The 20,673-nt window shown below is 50.6% G+C and overlaps 1 protein-coding gene across 46 annotated transcripts in view; it reads right to left on the bottom strand.

The window, feature by feature from the left end:
* Positions 1–20,673, bottom strand: part of TACC2 (transforming acidic coiled-coil containing protein 2) — a 227,829-nt gene that overhangs the window by 108,252 nt on the left and 98,904 nt on the right. For 26 of the 46 annotated variants that reach the window (XM_084992596.1, XM_084992601.1, XM_084992605.1 and 23 more), the window contains one exon: positions 6,517–6,642. The exons of the other annotated variants lie outside the window; for them this stretch is intronic. In XM_084992596.1, the coding sequence (XP_084848722.1) occupies positions 6,517–6,642 (126 nt within the window). The remainder of the gene's footprint in view (positions 1–6,516; positions 6,643–20,673) is intronic. 46 annotated transcript variants of the gene reach the window in all.

Genomic DNA, 20,673 nt, shown 5'->3' with positions numbered 1-20,673 from the left:
CCACAGGTGTACCCCTAAAAGGAAGAAAAAAAAAGAAATGAAGAGCAAATATTGAACAGAAGGGAGTAGGACTGGCCACGGGCAAGCCAGTCATTTCTAGAATGTTCTACAGGGTCTGGACTTGGCTTTCTGCACCATCGGGGGATGCCAAAAGCCAACGGGAAGTCTAACCATTTACAGCGGCCTCAGGGGTTGTTCCCCAAGGAGGAGCAAGTGTGATGCACTGCGGTGGCTTTAACTGGATAGAAGGGGGAGCTTGGGAATCCCTTTCATCTTATTCGAGACCTGCTGCAGGGACTGCGCACGTGCCCTCGCTCTGCTCCTGCTCGGAGAGGAGAATTCTTGGGAAAGATGCAGCACCAAAGAATTACTGGTGATGGAAGGGAGGGAAGAGTCCTGCTCTGTTTCTTCTCTGATGACTTAAAGCAAATGCTCTAGCCCCACTTTTCTCTTTTTTTTTCTAACCTTTTCCCCCCACTTTTCTTGTTTTAATAAAAGTTTAACACATTTCTACTTTAAGTCAACATTTTCATTTAAGGTGCCCACCCCGCCTCTGTGGGGAGGCCAGCCCCCAGAGAGGACGTTGCCACCTCCCGCCTGCCCAGTTTGCATCCTTCCCTCATTTCATGCTTTCATCCATCTCCTTGCCCCTCCCTCTGCATCTCCTGTCCCTGCTCTGAACAGGAAGTGGATGGGGGGGGGGCTCAGGGGTCCTTGGGTGGTGCTATGGTCTGAATATTTGTGCCCCCCACCCCAGATTCCTAAGTGGAAACCCCAAAGCTCAATGTGATGGTGTTAGGAGGTGGGACCTTTGGCAGGTGATTAGGTCATGAGAGTGGAGCCCTCATGCATGGATCAGTGTCTTCATGAAAGAGACCCCCGAGAGATCCCCAGACCCTCCCCCCAGGTACAGGCGCAATGAGACATCTGCAACCAGGAAGAGAGCCCTCCTTCAACCACGCTGGTACCCTGATCATGGGCTTCCAGCCTCCAGAACCGTGAGCAATGATGTCTGCTGTTTATAAACCACCCAGGCTATGGTGTTTTGTTACAGCCGCAGGAACAGACTAAGACAGGGAGGCAAGGTCATTTCTGAGGTTTAAAAAACCACCACCACCACCTCTTAGTTACACCCACAGAGCAGCCAGACTAAGTCTAGTGGATTCTCTTTATTCACAGTAATTATGTCACATAAAGTCACCGCAGACACTAAATTAGCAAATACTAATTTGCTCCTTGGGGAAGTATGGGGTTAGGGTCTTTGACCACTGCTCACAATATTTTGGTCAACGGATCAATACATAACTTTGTTTTATGTGTATTTCTGTTTAAAAACACTTTCTTTAATACACAGTCGGCTAACTGAAAGGTGAATTCACTATAACTCACACCCAAATGAAGCTTATCTAACACAAGTATTTTCCACATCAGGCTCATCACAGCCTCCTTGCGCTTTGAAACACCGGATAGCACTGCAGCACCACGCTTGGGGATTATTTTAAACCATCCACAAAATGCACAAACTCACAAAAAGGTACTAAATGGACTGTTTACAGCACAAGGGCTGCAGCAAGAAGCCAGAGGTTGCCGTGCTCCACCCCAGCTGCGAGCATGCTCATTGGACGTCTCAAATTTTGAATTAGTTTTTGAATTTATTTTTATATTAGGTTTTTTTTTTTTTGGCCAGGCCCACAGCATTCGAAAGTTCCCAGGCAAGGGATCGAACCCCGCCACAGCAGCTACCAATAACTCTCACTGAGGAGGCAAACTCACAAACACGGCATCTTCAAGTGACATGGACTGACTGTATTTTGGAGAGAGCATGGGTGACCCAAACCCGACCAATCCCTGCTTCTACCAGAACTACCTCTTTTCCACCAACTTCCAGTCAAACAGGACAATACAACTCTGGACAAACATTCACACTGGCCAGGCACCCACATCGCTCAGTCGGCACAGAGGTCTGCCTGAGTCTTCTTCCACTGGGAAAGAAAGCCAGAGCACTGGCCGAGCTCTCAGTGAGGCAGGAGGTATGTGGGCTCCAGGAGAGACTCTTGCAAGTAGCCTCTTATTTGCACTTCCTGAGGAAGGAGGTAGGCAGGCTCCAGGATGAGTATTTATAACCAGCCACCTGTCTATGCTTCAAGATAGAAATGATGGCACAAGGCAAGTCACTGGCACTTGTCTCCTGTGAACTTGTTAAACAATTGTAAAGAAAGATCCAAAGCAGGGCTGAGCCCAGCTTGGAGAGAACCCAGAGGTCCCGTACAGCCTCAGGATCACGCGCAGAGAGACCCTTCTGGGTCAGAAAGGGAGGGGGCGCCCAGCCATAGTAAGTCTGGATCCCCTTCCCGCCAAGCTCTGCCTTGGACTCCATCTCGGCCAAAAGATGCGCACGCAGACTGGGGAGGGCCCTGGATCTGGTTGGGTGTGAAAGATAAAACAAGATAATTGGCCAAAGGAGGACAAAGACCCGGAGGAACTGTCCCATATAAGTCATTTAAATCAGCTCCCTGGCACACCCCTCCTTCAGGGGGACGCCCGCACCCTCACGTCTCCTTTGGGTGTAGATTACTGCTTTACTTCTGCCTTAGCCCAACAGACTAATACTCTGTATTTCTGGGCTCTCCCGCATGTTGTACTGTGTTTCTATTTATTTTATTATTACTATTTTTTTTGTCTTTTCTAGGGCTGCACCCACGGCATATGGAGGTTCCCAGGTTAGGGGTCGAATCAGAGCTGTAGCCGCTGGCCTGCACCACACCCACAGTAACGTGGGATCTGAGCCGCATCTTCGGCCTACACCACAGCTCATGGCCACGCCAGATCCTTAACCCACTGGGCAAGGCCAGGGATCAAATCTGCAACCTCATGGTTCCTAGTCGGATTCGCTAACCACTGAGCCACGACAGGAACGCCTGTACTGTACTTCTAATGATAAACTTTATACCTATTTTTAGTCTTTGCCTCCTTGAAACATTCTTGCTTTCAACAGGCGGCAAGAATCAAGACCATTCTAGAGTTTCCTTCATGGCTCAGCAGTTAACGATACCAGCTAGGATCCATGAGGACTTGGGTTTGATCCTTGGTCCCACTCAGTAGATTAAGGATCCAGTGTTGCCATGAGCTGTAGTGTAGGTTGCAGACAGGGCTCAGATCCTGAGTTGCTGTGGCCCTGGTATAAGCCACCAAGGTGCCCCTCCAATTCGACTCCTAGCCTTGGAACATCCATATGCCACGGATGAAGCCCTAAAAACCAAGAAAAAAAAAAAAAAAGAATAGCCTCTAGCTAGTCTTAGTGCTAGGATTCCTGGTTTTCATCCAGCTGCCCTGGTTCAATTCCTGAGCAGAGAATTGAGATCTCGCTTCAAGCCATCACTCACCGCTGTCTCTCTGCAGTCGTCAGCACTGATACAACCTGTACTTGGCCATGGTTCTGCCTCCTGTGATCGCTCTTGGTCATGGTCACAGGTGACACAACCTCTTTCCTCATGTCTTTCTCGGACTTGAGACGGCCAGGGATTTGGAGGGATCCCATGGCGTCGGGGGAAGAGGGAACCTGGCTCCCTATAGCCAATGGAGAAGTTCAGAACCAGGCCTGGTGGCCAGGCTGTACCTGCTTCAAACCCCAGCTCAGCCACTGACTAGTCCTTGAACATGTTAGTGTCTGAGCCAGTGTCTGCTCATCTATAAAGAGCAGTCCTAAGAGAACCACTGCCTCCTTGGGCTGCTGTGACGATTTACAGAGACGCTCTGCATGGTGCCTGGGGCTGAGGAAGTGCCTTCAGCAGGAGCCTGAAGAACAGACACCACTGGACAACCGTGGGGCCTGGGGCAAGCACTTAAGGTACACGGGCCCAGGGTGGGAGGGGACTTTAGAAGCACCAGTAACACCCCCAAGTGGACTCTAATTCTCCTGAGAGCCACCCGGCCAGTCCTCTGGTGTCTTCTGCTCCCACGGCCCTCCGAGTCCCCTGAGCACCGGGTGAGGATGGTCCCAGCCCCTCCAGGCTTCACGAAGGGAGCATAAGCCCCACTGGCTGCAGCTGGAGGCCCCCCCCCAGCCTTGCTAAAACTTCGGGGGTCAGGGGGTGCCCTGGGGGAAGGCTGCCCAATCCCCCCTGTCTCCACCAACCCGCCAAGCTTCTGCACACTCTTTGTGTGCCAAGGGTCTTGTTCCCCAGCTAGGATTCCTCTTTCAAGAAGTTAAATTCAGAGTTCCCATTGTGGCTCAGCTGCTTAAGAACCCCACCTTGTCTCCATAAGGATGCAGGTTTGATCCCTGGCCTCGCTCAGTGGGTTAAGGATCTGGCGTTGCCGTGAGCTGCGGTGTAGGTCAAAGACGTGGCTTACATCTGGCATTGCTGTGGCTGTGGCATAGGCCTGTGGCTACAGCTTCAATGGGACCCCTAGCCTGGGAACCTTCATATGCCGCAGGCGCAGCCCTAAAAAGAAAGAAAAAAAAAAAAAAAGACGTTACATACATAAGAACTATGGTTGACTCCCCCTGGAACAGAAACTCTGAATTCTATGGCAACGTTCAGTTGCCTTAACAGTATCTGTTTGTGGCCTGGAGTGTCCTGCTGTGTCAACAGGAGCCCCGTATTTCTCCTCCACCAGGCGAACCTCCTCCCAGTTCATGGGAGGCCTCTCGACACTGTCCCAGCAGGACAGAGGAACCAGGTAGGAACTGACCACCCTCCCACCCCCCCAAGAGAGGAGCCTGGGGGGTGGTCGGCACACACTGGCCCCCTAGCAGGCGGAGAAGGAGGCCCCTCTAATCCAGTTCAAGTTCACCAACATTCCCCAAGGGCCAGGCTGGGTGCTGTGGTTCAGAGGTTGCAAATGATCCAGTTTTTTCCCTCAAAGAAAGGGCCTTCGAGACAGATAATTTCTAGGATCTGTGAGGGGGGTGGCTGCAGGAGCTGAGAGGGAAGGTCTTGTCTCAGCCTGGGGAGGAGGGACCCTGGATTCACTCCTGTTCCCTGGCGCTACCCGGCAAAAGCAGCTGTTTTACTGATACAAATAGAATTTTAAAATGTACATATACAATATATGCTATAGAGAGAGAGACACATACAGACGTGTGTAGAGAGAGGAAGAGAGACTGTGTGTGTGTGTGTGTGTGTGTGTGTGTGTGTGTGCATGTGTTTGTGAAGCGGCATCTAAGCCGAGTCCTGAGGCTGGCTGGCTGCAATCAAGCCTGGTTTACATAAACTAAGTGTCAAGTCCGCAGGCAGAAGTCTGAGTCTGGGGTGAAGCACCGCGTACCCTGTACCCGGAGAGCAGCGATGAATGTGGGTGGGGGGCACACAGGGCAGGGTGAGGGCAGCCAGATGGAAGATGAGGCAGGAGAAGCCCCCCAGGTCCAACCACTGAGCAAAGGTGCAGGACCTGGCCCCATGCCCGTGTGCTGCTGGCTCGGCTCCCCCTTTTCTGTGCCCTCGACTGAAAGGCAGAGAAAACAAGCAGAAAACCCAGCTCGGGCCCTGGGCGGCCAGTGGCAGCAAGTCGCTCCCCTGAAAGGTATAAATAGCACACTATCGCTCCTGGAGGACTTCTATTTTAAATAAGAGCTCGAGGAAACAAAACTCTAAAATGGCCTTTGTTACAACCACTATGGAGAACAGTATGGAGATACCTTAGAAAACTATACATAGAACTACCATATAACCCAGCAATCCCACTCTTGGGCATATATCCAGACAAAATTTTCCTTGAAAAAGACACATGCACCTGCATGTTCACTGCAGCCCTATTCACAATAGCCAAGACATGGCAACAACCTAAACGTCCATCGACAGACGACTGGATTAGGAAGATGTGTTATATATACACAATGGAATACTACTCAGCCATAAAAAAGAACAAAATAATGCCATTTGCAGCAACATGGATGGAACTAGAGACTCTCATACTTAGTGAAGTCAGTCAGAAAGAAAAAGACAAACACCATATGATATCACATATCTGGAATATAATACACAGCACAAATGAACCTTTCCACAGAAAAGAAACTCATGGACTTGGAGAACAGATTTGTGGTTGCCAAGAGGGAGGGGGATGGAGTGGGATAGACTGGGAATTTGGGGTTCAGAGATGCAAACTATTGCCTTTGGAATGGGTAAGCAACGAGAGCCTGCTGCATAGCACTGGGAACTATGTCTAGTCACTTATGATGGAGCATTTGATAATGTGAGAAAAAAGAATGTATGTGTGACTGGGTCACCTCACTGTGCAGCAGACAACTGACAGAACACTGTAAATCAGCTATAATGGAAAAAATTAAAAATAAAAAAAATAAAATGGCCTTTGTTGGGCGGGGTGGGGGGAGGCTCTTTCTGGTGTCCCCTCAGCTCATTCCTAAGGCCCTAGGAAGGGGCCCCTCTGCAGGAGAGTGTGCGCACCTGTGTGGGGTGCAGCAGCCAGATGGGGAAACGGGGGGTGGGGATGGGAGGGGAGGGAGGCAGCCTCAGCGACGGGGCCCTGGGGTCCTGCCATCAGCCATGGCCATACCTCTGGGCTGTCAGAGCCGTGGAGACCAGGCCGCTGACATCACCCCCGGGGGAAGAGGCTGCTAAGGGTGGGATGTCCAGGTCTTCAAGCGCAGCTGGCTGGATGACACCATCCGCTACAGGTGAACTGCGGAGAGGAGAGGAAAAAGCAAGGCTCAGCAGTGTTCCCGGAGGTCCTGAACGTGTCTGCACAGCACATTGCATCTGGGCCCCGAGCAGGGCCTCGGTTTCCCCTTCCATCCAGGAAGAGACTGGTGCTACTGCAAGTGTGGCCCAGGGATGGCGCTGGCCCAGGAAGGATGGGGTACCAGCCCATGATGAGGCAGCACAGACACCTGGAGTGAAGGTTAAGAAACCTTTAGAACAACCTGGTAGAGTCATTGTGTCTGATGAATTTTTTTTTTTTTTTTTTTTTTTTTTTTTTGGTCTTTTGTCTTTTCAGGGCTGCACCTGCTACAGATGGAGGTTCCCAGGCTAGGGGTCCAATTGGAGCTACAGCTGCTGGCCTACACCAGAGCCACAGCAACGCGAGATCCAAGCCACGTCTGCAAACTGCACCACAGCTCACGGCAACGCCGGATCCTTAACCCACTGAGCAAGGCCAGGGATTGAACCTGCAACCTCATGGTTCCTAGTCGGAATCCTTAACCGCTGAGCTGGGACGGGAACTCCCATTGTTACCATTTCCTAGATAAGGAAACTAAGGCACAGAGAAGCTGAGGAACTCGGCCAAGGTTGCACAGCTGGTAAGGGGCAGAAGCAGGATACAAAGTCAAGTCAGATCCCAGGAGCCAGGCTCCTCAACCACCCTACCAGGCTCTGTCCCAAAGGCTGAAGAATGGGGTAAGGAGGGGCGGAGCGCCCGCTGTACAGGGCCCATGTATCTGCAAGCCCCAGACCAATGAGGAGTGTGCCAGGCTGGAAGAACGCAGAAGGATCCTGAGCTGGAGCGCAGATAAAGACGACCAGGAGTGGGCGAGGCAGACAGGAGCCAGATCACAAGGCCAGGTCCGGGGACTGGGACTCGCTCCTAAACTGAAGAATCAGCCCAAAGCTACTACCAAACGCTCAGCCAGAATGTGCTGCCCTTGGCAATGAGATGAGTAGGAGGCTGGGAGGCCCAGGGAGAATTTCCCAAAACTGTTCTAAATATGAGCGGACTGGCACATGCTCGTGCCCACACCTTCCTATTTATTCCCCAGAATCTTGGGAGCCTTCCATGGTTCCTGGCCACCCTCCCAAATCCCCCAGAACGTGACCCTGGAGCCCTGATGACAGCACCCAAGGAGTCAGACAGAAACGGGTGCAGGGTGAAGGGAAGCAGAGGGCGCGCCTGGAGGAGGAGGGCGGCAGGGCCTCTGGATGTCTTTGTTGGATCACAACTCGTAGAGTCCTAAACGCCAGGCCACTGCGACTTTCCAAAGTCATAAAACCTGAGCGGGAAAACACGGCCCGGGAGTCCTGGCAACACACATTGAAAACCATAAAAGACTTTGTTTCCTCTGACACAGCCATTCTACTTCCAAGAATTTATTCTAAGGAGATAATTAAGGGTGTGAGCAGAGATGCTGATCGCAGCTGTGACCACAACAGCAAAAACAAAAAAACAAAACCAAAAAAAACCCAGAAACAACAAAAAGGTCCGAGAGCAGGGACAGTTAAACCGTCAATCAAGTTAAAGCAGAGCCACAGAGCAGACTCCTGTGCAGCCAGTAAAAAAAATAAGGTAGGGAGTTCCCGTCGTGGCTCAGTGGTTAACGAATCTGACCAGGATCCATGAGGACGTGGGTTCAATCCCTGGCCTTGCTCAGTGGGTTGAGATCCAGCATTGCCATGAGCTGTGGTATAGGTCACCGATGAAGCTTGGATCCCAAGTTGCTACGGCTGTGGTGCAGGCTGGTGGCTGCAGCTCCGATTCAACCCCTAGCCTGGGAATCTCCATACGCCACAGGTGCGGCCCTATAAGGACAAAAGACTACATATATATATATATATATATATATATATATATATATATATATATGTATATATATATATATAGTAGGAGTAGATATACATACATATATGGCAGGAGTCTCTACTGTGTGGAGCAGTAGATTAAGAATCCAACTACAGCAGCTCGGGTCACCGCAGAGTTACATGTTCGATTCCCAGGCTGGGAACTTCCAATACAGGTGTGGCCATAAAAAAAATAAAGATAAAAAATAAGGTAGACCTGTGTGTAGCCAGTGGCAAACATATCCATTATTAACTGAAAATATGTTAGAAAAGTATTGGCAGCAGGATCCAGATTTTATGTGCATCAACAGATACAGACATGTATGTATGTGTGTACACGTGCACATGTGTATACACCCACACAGAAGGCGTACAGCAGAGTGAATGAACATCGAACCACGGGGAAGGAAATAAACCAAGGTATTGATGCTAACCCTCTTTCAGTAGTGAAGTTATGAGTGTTTGTTTCTTCTTCGTTGCATGTACCTGTTTTCTAGTTCTATGCTGAACACATACTGCTTTTTTAAGCAAAATAAATAGGAAAGGCTATTTAAGGAAACTTTTAAGTGTGACAAGCAGAACAAGGCTGTCTTTCCCCCTCTTCTACATCCATACATTCCCACAGGAGGACCCAGGCTTGTCAGCCTCCCCCTAGGACCGGAACTCAGCCACGGCCCCCTCCCCTCCATAGGCACTACTGGGGAAAATGAGGTCCCGGGAGAGAATTTTGCAGATACCTCTATGGGATGGACTTATTTTAACTCTTTGGGAAGGCATTATTTTTCAAAGAGTTTTGGATACTTCCCCGATTTTTTTTTTTTTTTGGGGGAACACATTATCCTGAGCATAATTAAACACTTTGTCAATGACACGTGATCAGCGTCTTGAGCGACCATGACCTAAGTGAGGCGGTATGCTCTGGCACTCAAAACACAATCGTGTGTGAAGTCAAGAGGGCTGCATTCCGGAGCAGCCCCACCTTGGGATCTCAGCCAGGTGACTCCTCTGAGCTTAACTTTTCCATCTCTTCAGGGAAGGCACCCGACTCGGCAAATTCACTGTGGCCCCTCACTCACAGGCTGTGAGCCAGCACTTCTGCCTCTACCTCCCCGACTCTTTTTCACGTTATGCCTCTTCCAGTTCTCTGCGTCTTTCACTCATTTACCTGCTTGGCTTTGGTGCAGCAGAGTTGATTTCCCATGTCGTGTTGGTTTCAGGGGCCAGTTCCTCGCTTCTGGTATATACTACACACCAGGAGTGTTAGAAGAGCCGTAAACCAAGAGTTAATCAGCTCAGAGAAAGGCTTGTAAACCTCCCACTCAACGTAATCTTAATTATTTAAAAATATGCAAATACGTGTATCTATACGTACGCATTATGTCAAGCCATACGCAATTTGCTAAGAGAAAGACTGTCAAGGGCACGCTGTGTATCAGCCCCGGGATCCTTCTCACTTCGCAGGGATCTGGTCAGGCTCCAGGTGCCTAAGGACAGAGGAGACCTGACTTCTGGGGACGTGGGGACACAGACCCAGGGTAGAGGCTATAAACGGCTTCCGACTTTTGCTCGTGGTGGTGCTGGGACAAGAGAGACTGAGATATTTTTCAGAGGGAAAAAAAAAAAATCTGCCAGAGCTTTTAAGCACCAGCTGCTGCCACCAGCTGCGGGGGCCAACCCACTATAAATTTAGTCACTAGGCCGGCAAAGGGCTGACTTCCCGCTGGAATGTCAGGGAGGGAGGCTTGTATCAACAAGTGCTTCTCCAGAGGGCTCTGAGTCACCTTCCTTCAGAGACTCGAGGCAGAGCGGGCTCTGCTTCAGAAAGGAAGACATGCACGTTCTGCCCTAAAAAGCTCACGCCTGCGGCACGACCTGCGCACAAGAAGAGCTCTGTGGCCAGGACGAAGCTCAACTACATGGGGTTCAAATTATTAAGAAGACGAATGGCAGCAGGAGGAATGGGAACAGAGGCGGGAGGAAACTTGGGGAGGTGAAGGATTATGGGTGTGGCCTTAAAGGCAGTGATGGTTTCCCAGGTATATACCTATCCCCAAACTCTCTGAAGTGTATACATTAAATACACACAGCTTTTTTTTTTTTTTTTTTTTGTCTTTTTGCCATTTCTTGGGCCGCTCCTGCGGCATATGGAGGTTCCCAGGCTAGGGGTCGAATCGGAGCTGTAGCCACCGGCCTACGCCAGAGCCACAGCAACGCGGGATCCGAGCCACGTCTGCAACCTACACCACAGCTCACGGCAACGCCGGATCGTTAACCCACTGAGCAAGGGGCAGGGACCGAACCCGCAACCTCATGGTTCCTAGTCGGATTCGTTAACCACTGCGCCACGACGGGAACTCCCGCACAGCTTTTTATATGGCAATCACACCTCAATAAAGTAGCTTTAAAAAGATGGGGATCGCACACCTCAGGGTTGACAAGCTAAACAACCGCGGGGCAAGGGGAAAGACTAACGCAGGGAAGACGTCAGAGGTGGTCGTAAGAGAACAAGGGATCGTGGAAAGGGGGGGCTTCTTTCAGGCTGGGGCGATCTGAGAACGGCCTCAGAGGGGACAGAAGCAAGCCAAGTGCTTCAACAGACAGATGTGTGCTAAGGGATTTTTTCCAGATTTAAAAAATGCTTCTCCCTCCCTCTCTCCCTGCGGGTTTGGTTGGAAAGCCAGTGAGGTGTCACTTCGGGCAAGGAAGGGGTACAGGAGAAGGGACAGGGGCTGCAGAGGCAGGGAGGAGGGACCAGTGTTTTAAAGAAATTGTCACCCACAGGGAGATAAGCCGAAAAATAACCATCTCAGAGTTCCCATCGTGGCTTGGCAGTAATGAACCAGACTAGTATCCATAAGGGCTCTGGTTCGATCCCTGGCCTCAGGCAGTGCATTGAGGATCCCACATTGCTGCTGTGGCTGTGGTGCAGGCCAGCAGCTGCAGCTCTGGTTCGACCCCTAGCCTGGGAACCTCTATATGCCATGGGAGCGGCCCCAAAAAGAAAAAAAGAAAAAAGAAAAAGAACTATCTCAAGGATAACAGGAGCAGGTTCACACAGAGTAAGACTTGCATATACAAAAGGGAATCAAGTTTGAAATAACTGTCAGGGCTCGGAAGTAATCGGAAGTTACAGATAAATACTAGATGGAGCTATAAAGGGGTGTGTGTGTGTGTGCACGTGCATGCACACACACTCATGCATATACACACAACTACTTCCCGCCTCTGTCTGCTAAAAGAAGTCATGTCAAAAGGACAGAAGAACCATCTCGAAGAGCTGCCACTGGCCCGATCTGGGACTACTTCAGCATAAAAAAAAAAATTACTGACACCAATAGATTAAAACCCATTGACTAAAGTAATAATCCAGGATCCACACAGAGAAAAAGATGCAGACGAATACATACATGGGAGGAGGGGAAATTTCCTCTTTACAGCACAATGTCAACTGCTAAATGGAGAAGAAGTGATGACAATAGAAAACCCGCCGTTTAAGAATCATCAGGCAGGAGTTCCCGTCATGGCTCAGCGGAAACGAATCCGACTAGGAACCATGAGGTTATGGGTTCAATCCCTGGCCTCGCTAAGTGGGTTAGGGATCCGGCATTGCTGTGAGCTGTGGTGTAGGTTGCAGACACAGCTTGGATCTGGCATTGCTGCGGCTGTGGCGTAGGCCAGCAGCTGTAGCTCCGATTAGACCCCTAGCCTGGGACTTTCCACATGCCACAGGTGTGGCCCTAAAGAGACAAAAGAAAGACAAAAAAAAAAAAAAAAAAAAGAACCATCGGGCAGGTTCTTATTCAGGCAGGAGCCACTGAAGGACACTGAGGCAGGTGCGTGGAGGTTGAAAGAAGAAAACGGCAGTGGTGTGGTCCTGGAGCACCTTCCCCCAGATACGGATAGATTTCAAATGGGGAAATGATGACAATGGGAGTTCCCGTTGTGGCTCAGTAGAAACGAATCTAACTAGTATCCATGAGGACGCAGGTTTGATCCCCGACCTTGCTGAGTGGGTTAAGGATCTGGTGTTGCTGTGAGCTGTGGTGGAGGTTGCAGTCTCGGCTCGGATGCTGCATTGCTGTGGCTGTGGTGCAGGCCAGCGGCTGCAGCTCCAATTCCACCCCTAGCCTGGGAACCTCCATATGCTGTGGGTGCGGCCCTAAAAAAAAAAAGGCAAAAATGATGACAATGGTGGAGACCCTGATGGGTACCAACCCGGCCAAGGTGTTGACCAGGATGACACCCCCGGTGGTGCCCCAGGGTGAGAACTGCTGGGAAGAGCATGGCATCACTTCCGTGGGATCCCTGCCCCAAATGACAGCCAGAGCCTGGTCATGAGGAGACTTCGGAGGGAGAGGGGTTGAGGGATTTTTTCAAAATGAAAGAGCTGTCCTCTGAAAGGTCATGAAACGCAGCTAGAGATGGAGGCGTTCTTTCAGATTGAAGGAGAGGCTGCAGGTAACTTAGCGTGTGATGCATCCTTGGGGGCTGGATCCTGGATCAGAGTGGGGAAGGGACCGCACTGGGATGAATCCACATGGGCTCTGAATCCTGGGTGATGTGGTGACAGATATCAATTTCCAACAGGGTGGCTGTATCGGTGGTGTGCCAGGAAGGTCCTTGTTTGGGGGAAATGAACACTAGAGTGTTTGATTTTGTTTGGATGGGGATGGCTTCGTGTCTACCATTTGCTCCCAAATGATTCCGAAAAAGAGGAAGTATAATGGGTCATGTCTCTCCATCCATGTGTAACACATACAGAGGGGGTGACAGAGCACACAGGTAAGATGACAACCACTCGGGAATTGGGGCAAAGGGAGTAGGGGAGTTCTGTGCACTTTTCTGTGAGTCATAAATTATTTCAGAAAGGAGCAAAGACTTTCTCCAGAAAAGGCCTGCAGGCAGAGAGCCTATTCCTGCACCTGCTGCTGGAGGGCAGCGTGTGGAGGTGACGGGAGCAGCACAGAGGGGACCACGGGCCGCACACCGAGGCCAGCGTGCAGAAGACCTTACAGGGCGGTCGAGAATCTGTTGTTTTACATCACAGGGAGCATTAGAGGTTTACGAGCCAGGGAGACGGCACTTAGGCGGAGTAGAGAGTAATTGGAGGGGAGGGTAAATGCAGGCCAGGGGCCGAAGCAACAGCCCTGGGTCAGTGGAGTTCCGGCAATTGCAGAGGAGTTGGAGCTGGCCGTTCCTGGAGCTTCACGGCATCCACCCAGTGCCAGGTGTGGGACATGGGCAACAATCCAAACAGATTTGGCTTTTGAGCATCTGATTGGTTGGAAAGTCATGTCACTAACTGCATGCTTCACACGTGACACCTTAGACTCCTGTACTATTATTTACTTTACACTTCACTTTTTTTTTTTTCTTTTTAGAGCTGCACCTGTGGCTTATAGAAGTTCCCAGGCTAGGGTTCAAATCAGAGCTGTTGCTGCCAACCTACACCACCGCCACAGCAATGTCAGATCTGAGCCATATCTGCGAACTACACCATAGCTCATGGCACATCGGATCCTTAACCCACTGAGCAGGGCCAGGGATTGAACCCACGTCCTCAAGGATGCTAGTTGGGTTTGTTTCTGCTGAGCCACAATGGGAAGTCCTGTGCCTCACTTTCAATGAAGTCAGTTGTTCAAATTAAATAAAGGTACGTCCTTCTAAGTAGTAACACCAGTGTGGGGCTGTAGTTTTGAAGTGCTATTTTCCCCTTTCTAACACAGAGTAATATATAACTCACAACAACCAGGCAGCCCCAAGCTCAAGCAGGGCCCAGCTGGGCATCATCCTTTGGGAAACGCTGGTGTAGGTCTCCCCAACACAGATAAAAGACAGCCCAGTGCTGCTCACAGGGGCTCACCCCTTTTTTGAAAAGCAAAGCAAAGCCTGTCATAAATGAGCAAGATGGAATCTTCTGAAGTCTCCATCTTCGGGAGCTGTCAGCTGGTTAGGAGCTGGGCACCACCCAGCTGGCAATGGTGAGAAGCCACAGCAGAGGCAGGGGAGCCTCAGCGGTCTGAGACAGAGCCTTCGTCCCCCGAGACAGAGCAGGTGACAGGAGGCCAGCATTTAAACACCCCTCCAGCAACGGAGAGCTGTGCCACCTTGTGGAAAGTCTCCTCGGAGCCCTGGCTTCCCCATCTGTCAGAGAGGGCAAGGGCGGACCCTGCCTGGAAAGGGAGAAACCAGTCAGGTAACAGTTTCTGTAGCAAAGAGCCTGGCACACGGAAGAGCTGCACAAATGACGGCATCAGTCATGACAAACACATCAGGGTGCGCTGTTCCCCTGAACACACTGAATTCGTGTTTTCAAGGCACAGAGCCCCTCCGCCCGCCGCCTCTGGCCAGGTGTGCGCCCTCAGGTCTCTGCTGCCCCTTCAGCCACCCCAGGCCCCAGATGCGCATCAGCTGGGGTCGTGGACCATGGGTGAGACCTGGCAACAAGCGAAGGGGATCGAGGTTTATGAGCACCTACTGTGTGCCGGGCACTGTGCATTCTCTCTGTCACTGTGAGCGATGTGACAGCCCATTTCACGGAGAGCAAACTGAGCCCTGGGCAGGGACCTCACTCTACCCGAGGCCATAGGGAGCTGAGCTCTGTCCAGCTCTTCAGCCTCCGTCTCAGGCCGCAGCTCTCTCAACATCCAGAAGGAAGAGAGTCGGGTGCAGAGCAGCTCAGTGGGAAAGGGTGTTAACAGCCCGCAGGGCAAGACCCTTCCCCTCCCTCCCCCCATCCTGGGTTGCAGGTCTGGACTGGCGGGTCTCTAGGGTCCCTTCCAGCCCCCTGATTTTCTGATCTGAAAGCCCTGAGGCTCTAGGGCTGCAGCCCCCGGGCTGGCTGGAAAAGGACAGTGTGGAGGAGGCTCTGGGCAGTGCCCACCTTGGCCCGGCTGGCCTGGTGCCTCGGCGAGGGGCCAGATTCTGGGTTAGGATGGCAGGGATGACCAGCTCCCAGGGAGAACTGGTGGTGGGGGCTCAGAGGGGGAACCTCCTTCTCCTACATGACTTAAGTGTTCCTTAAAATCGACCTGTCATTCCCCCACCTCTAGGGTTCAGGAGCTCAGGGACTGGGCTTTATGAAATGCTCAGAGAAAGAAGTTACGCAAGGAAGCCCCAGCAGGGAGACGGTAGTCACTGTTCTTTTCAAAAGACAAAGAAATAAGCCCATCCAGCTGCTGGGAGTCGCTGCATGGTCAGGTAAGTGATGACACAGCTGCCCCCTGATCAGAGAGCACGAAGCCAAGGGGTGTGCCTGCTGGGCAGGGCAGCACCTCGGGGTCAAGACTCCAGCCGAGGCTGCCTAATTCTCCCAAGAGCCATGCGTGGAACCCACAGGTGCCTCAAGGTCACCAGAACACTGGGCACAGAAATCAAACTGAGTCCTCCACTGGGTCGGCAAGCAGGACAGCCAGTGCAGCACAGAGAGCACGGCTCTGGGGGCGGCAGACGTGAGCCTGAATCCAGCCTGGCCATTCACTAGCCTTTTGTGGTCCTAGGCAAGTTCATGGACCTCTTGAGCCTCAGTTTCTGAACCTGTAAAATGGGGGTGCACTGTATAACTTGGAAAGGTTATTAAAAGAAATATGAGTAAAAGGTATATATAAAGCATAGTGTCACTCTCACAGGTCTTAACAAAGAGTAGGTGTGTGATAAATATTAGTTGAACGTATGGATGCGTGGAAAGCTGCAAGGACAGAAAGATGTTAACTGCTGCTGTCACCAGAGCTGTCTAGCTGCCTTTTTTTTTTTTTTTTTTTTTTTTTTTTGTCTTTTTGCTATTTCTTGGGCCGCTCCCGCGGCATATGGAGGTTCCCAGGCTAGGGGTCTAATCGGAGCTGTAGCCGCCAGCCTACGCCAGAGCCACAGCAACGGGGGATCCGAGCCGAGTCTGCAACCTACACCACAGCTCACGGCAACGCCGGATCGTTAACCCACTGAGCAAGGGCAGGGACCGAACCCGCAACCTCATGGTTCCTAGTCGGATTCGTTAACCACTGCGCCACGACGGGAACTCCCTAGCTGCCATTTAATTCAGGCCAGAGCCAGCTTCCTCTCTAACTTTTCCAAAGAGGAGGGAGCTCAGTTCATCATCAAGCTGAAGTCTGAAAAAAACGCCTTGAGCGTGGCATGTGGAAATTCCCAGGCCAGGGATCGAACCCATGCCACAACAGTGACCCAAGCACTGCAGTGACCACACTAGATCCTTAACCTGCTGCACCACAGGGGAACTCCAAAATTGTAGTGGTTTTTTTGGTTGTTGTTGTTGTTTTTGTTTTTTTAGGGCTGTACCTGAAGCATCTGGAAGTTTCCAGGCTAAGGGGTGAATCGGAGCTGCAGCTGCTGGCCTAACCCACAGCCACAGCAACTTGGGATCTGAGCCGCATCTGTAATCTACACCACATTTCATGACAATGCTGGATCCTTAACCCACTAAGTGAGGCCAGGGATCGAACCCAAGTCCTCATAGATACTAGTCGGGTTCCTTACTGCTGAGCTACAGCAAGAATTCTCCCAAATTTTAGTGTTTTTTTAAAAACCGCTTGGAATTGTCAATATCTTATGACGGTCACAGATTTTCCCTGATTCCAAAAGCACACACACAAGCAGCAAAATCACCTCCATAAGCTCTCGCTACCCATGGACCACAACGAGAGGTCTAGGTCTCATGCAAGGAGCAAAGGCCTGTACCCACTGTTCCAGAGAGGAGTCAAGGCAGACGGTCACGGACCCAAGAAGACACTGCAGGCAATGTGCCCTGTCCAGCCAGCTGTGAGGATGCCTGGGAGAAGAGGCAGGGTCTGGTCAGCCCCCGAGGAGAGAGACCCTAGCATGTGGCCGAGCTTAGACAACCTGGGAGCTGGAAGCAGGGAGCTGAGGAATGCAGGTTCCGGGGCCAGGGGTCAAAACATGCAAGAGAACGCTGGACCTTTTCCTGATTCCTGTGAAGCAGGCAGCAGGAGAGCGGGCGGCCAGGGGGCAGGCCAAGGGCTGGAGGGAGGCGGGTCCTGGCAATAAAAGAGGGACGGAAAAGCTGCTCCTGATGCAGACATGACCCAACTTCCAAACACCTCTTCCCATTGGGAATGTGCCCCCATCAGGCAAACGTCCTGATAGGAAACCAACCCCTGTCATGCCATCAGGAGCTTAAACCCAAGGATGCTAGTCCAGAGCCATACGTTTTCAATGTCACAGAGGGCCCACTGGACACAAGCAGGCAGTGAGGGGAACTAGAGGGACTGTACACAGCCAATCAGAGAACAACTGCTTTCTCTCCATTTTTTCCCCCCGAGATTTGCTCTCTGTAAGCAAAAATGACATGCATTTCCTATTCTTTTCTTTTGACTTGCTTTCTAGGGACAGCATAAATAAACAATTAAAAGGGAGGGTGGAGTTCCCGTCCGTGGCGCAGTGGAAATGAACCCAACTAGGAACCATGAGGTTGTGGGTTCGATCCCTGGCCTCGCTCAGTGGGGTAAGGATCCAGCGTTGCCGTGAGCTGTGGTGTAGGTCGCAGAAGCAGCTCGGATCTGGTGTTGCTGTGGCTGTGGTTTAGGCCGGCCTGGGAACCTCCACATGCTGCAGGTGTGGCCCTAAAAAGACAAAAGACAAAAAAAGGGGAGGGGGGTGACAAAATAAGGGAGGATGGACCAAAAGGAAGCCTAAATAACCAGCTTCCAAATAAAAGAGATCTGAGAGCTGTCTTGGGGCTCAGCAGGCTAAGGATCTGGTGTTATTACTGCTGTGGCTCTGGTTACAGCTGTGGTGCAGGTTTGATTCCTTGTCCAGGAACTTGCCGAAAGTAGGGCCAAAAAACCCAAAAAAAAACCCCACCGCCAATAAAAGAGTCTGCATTGACGAGCACACCTCGTTTCCAGTTTAAAAAAATAACAAAAATAAGCTTACACTTTAGCTATTTGACTATGATTTCTTGGTATTATTTTTTATATCTATCCTGATTAGCTGAACTTTTTGTATTTCTACTTAGTATTGAAATCAAGTTTGAAAATTAAAAAAAATAAATTTCCAATTTTCTTTTTTCAAAAAAAAAAAACAAAAAAAAAATAAGCAACAGGAGGTGTTAGGCATTCTACCTCCGATAATTAAATCCCTTTAATCATAACAAGGTGAGCAATACTAGCATGACTTTCCATTTGCACAGCACTTCACAGTTTGCCAAGGATTTCCATGCATATGATTTCACTCGCCCCCGTGGCTCTGTGAGCCAGGCGGGCAGGGGAGGTGTCCCCAGTGCTAATAAGGTGGCAATGGTGGCTCAGAGGCTGAGGGACTTGCTCAAGCTCACAGTGCTGGTAAGGGTGAGACAGGGATGCAAATACGGAATCTCTGCCTCGAAATTCAGAGCTTCCTCTACACTGCCTTCTCTGCAACCCAGGGGGAAAAAGCATCTTGGGAACTTTGCTGTCTTTTTCTTGGCAACCCTGAACACACTTTCTAAGTGACCCACTGAAACCTCACACCAGAGTGGACCAACTCGGACGAGAAGGGGGGTGGCAGCTGATACCCAGTGTATCCGAAATGAAACCTCCATCACACAGATCACTGTCCTGGAGTCCCTCGAGAATTTTGTCTGCCCCCACCCCCATTTTTAGAGGCACTTTCTCACAAACTGTTTCCCCAGAGCTTCCTTTTCATATCTTCATCTCTCCCCAATAATGTCATAATCCTTGGGCTGTTTGGTCATCTCGGTGAATTGCTGAGAAAACGATTACGGAGGTTATAAACAAAGGACTGTGACCTCAGTGGGGGAGGAGGAGGAGACCAAATCCAGCCACCCAGACAGATGTCACAGGGCATAGCGGGAGAGAACAGGGCACCCAGTCCTCCTTAGATTTGCTGCTCCCACGGGGACTAGTCAGCCACTCTACCACCAGCTTCCTAAACCATCTCCTGAGTGTGTAGAAGGTGCCAGAGCTTGCTAGACTCAAATCACAGTGAATTCAAGAACCATTTGCTTTTGGCTGCGGAATGGAGTCTCAGGAGAACACACACACACACACACACACACACACACACACACACACACACACACGCTCTTGACACCCACCTTCAGTCTCTTCCAGCCTCAGGCAAACCTGAAGCCTGAGGGAGCCCACAGACCCCACCTCTCATTTTCCCAATTAGAAATCACCTCTGGGAGTTCTCGTTGTGGCTCCGTGGTAACGAATCTGACTAGTATCCATGAGGTTGCAGGTTCAATCCCTGGCCTCGCTCAGTGGGTTAAGGATCCTGCCCTGCTGTGAGCTGTGGTGTTAGTCACAGAAGCAGCTCGGATCTCGAGTTGCTGTGGCTGTGGTGCAGACTGGCTGCTCCAACTCAACCCCTAGCCTGGAAACTTTCATACTGAAGGTACAGCCCTAAAAAAAGCAAAAAAAAAAAAAAAAGAATTGGTCTCTCCCAACTGCTCAAACCCCTTGCAGTGTCCTCTACAGAAGGTGCTACTGGCATCTGGGGTGAGGCAGTTCTTGGTTGTGCAGGACTGTCCCATCCATGCATAGAATCTCTGGCTCTTACCATAGTGACCCTATAGTCACCGGGACAACTAAAAAAATATGAAAAAGAAAAAAGTATATATGTATAACTGAGTTCTTTGCTGTACAGCAGAAATTAACACGACATTGTAAATCAACTATACTTCAATAAAATTTTTTTAAAAAACAAACACACTCGTGCATGTCCAGAAATCCCCTCCTGGGATACTCTCCTCACTGCAAAGTCTGCACAATGTGTGTAGGCTCAGGTCGTGTGCACTTGCGCGCACACACACACACACACACACACACTCCTTCCCGAAAGCAGGGGTGGTCTTATCTACTTCAGCCACCATTTACTCCCAGCCCTCCCCCCATCACTCTTGTGGAGGGGTACCACAAACCCCAGCAGAGCACTCTCTGTCTCCATAGAAATGACAAATGTAAATAACAAGGATACAAAATGAGATGAAACCCAAGCCACTGCCTGATTCAGCTGCCAGGCCAGGTGTCTGAGGTCCTGGGTTTGAGTTCCTCCTTTCCATGTGACCTCAGCCAAGACCCTGGACGTCTCTGAGTCTCCCTTTTCACATCCGTAAAATGAAACCTTGATCTTTTTCTTTTCAGCTGAAATATTCTAAGGGCCCAGGCTTAGGGAGATGAAAGGG

Source organism: Sus scrofa, chromosome 14, assembly GCF_054392235.1.
Source record: "Sus scrofa isolate SSC_HxYL_T2T_F1_AM1 chromosome 14, Sscrofa_HxYL_maternal_Yorkshire_Landrace_v2.0, whole genome shotgun sequence".
Taxonomy (NCBI): domain Eukaryota; kingdom Metazoa; phylum Chordata; class Mammalia; order Artiodactyla; family Suidae; genus Sus; species Sus scrofa.
The sequence above is the reverse complement of the archived record's forward strand: the minus strand, read 5'-3'. Positions and strand labels throughout refer to the sequence as shown.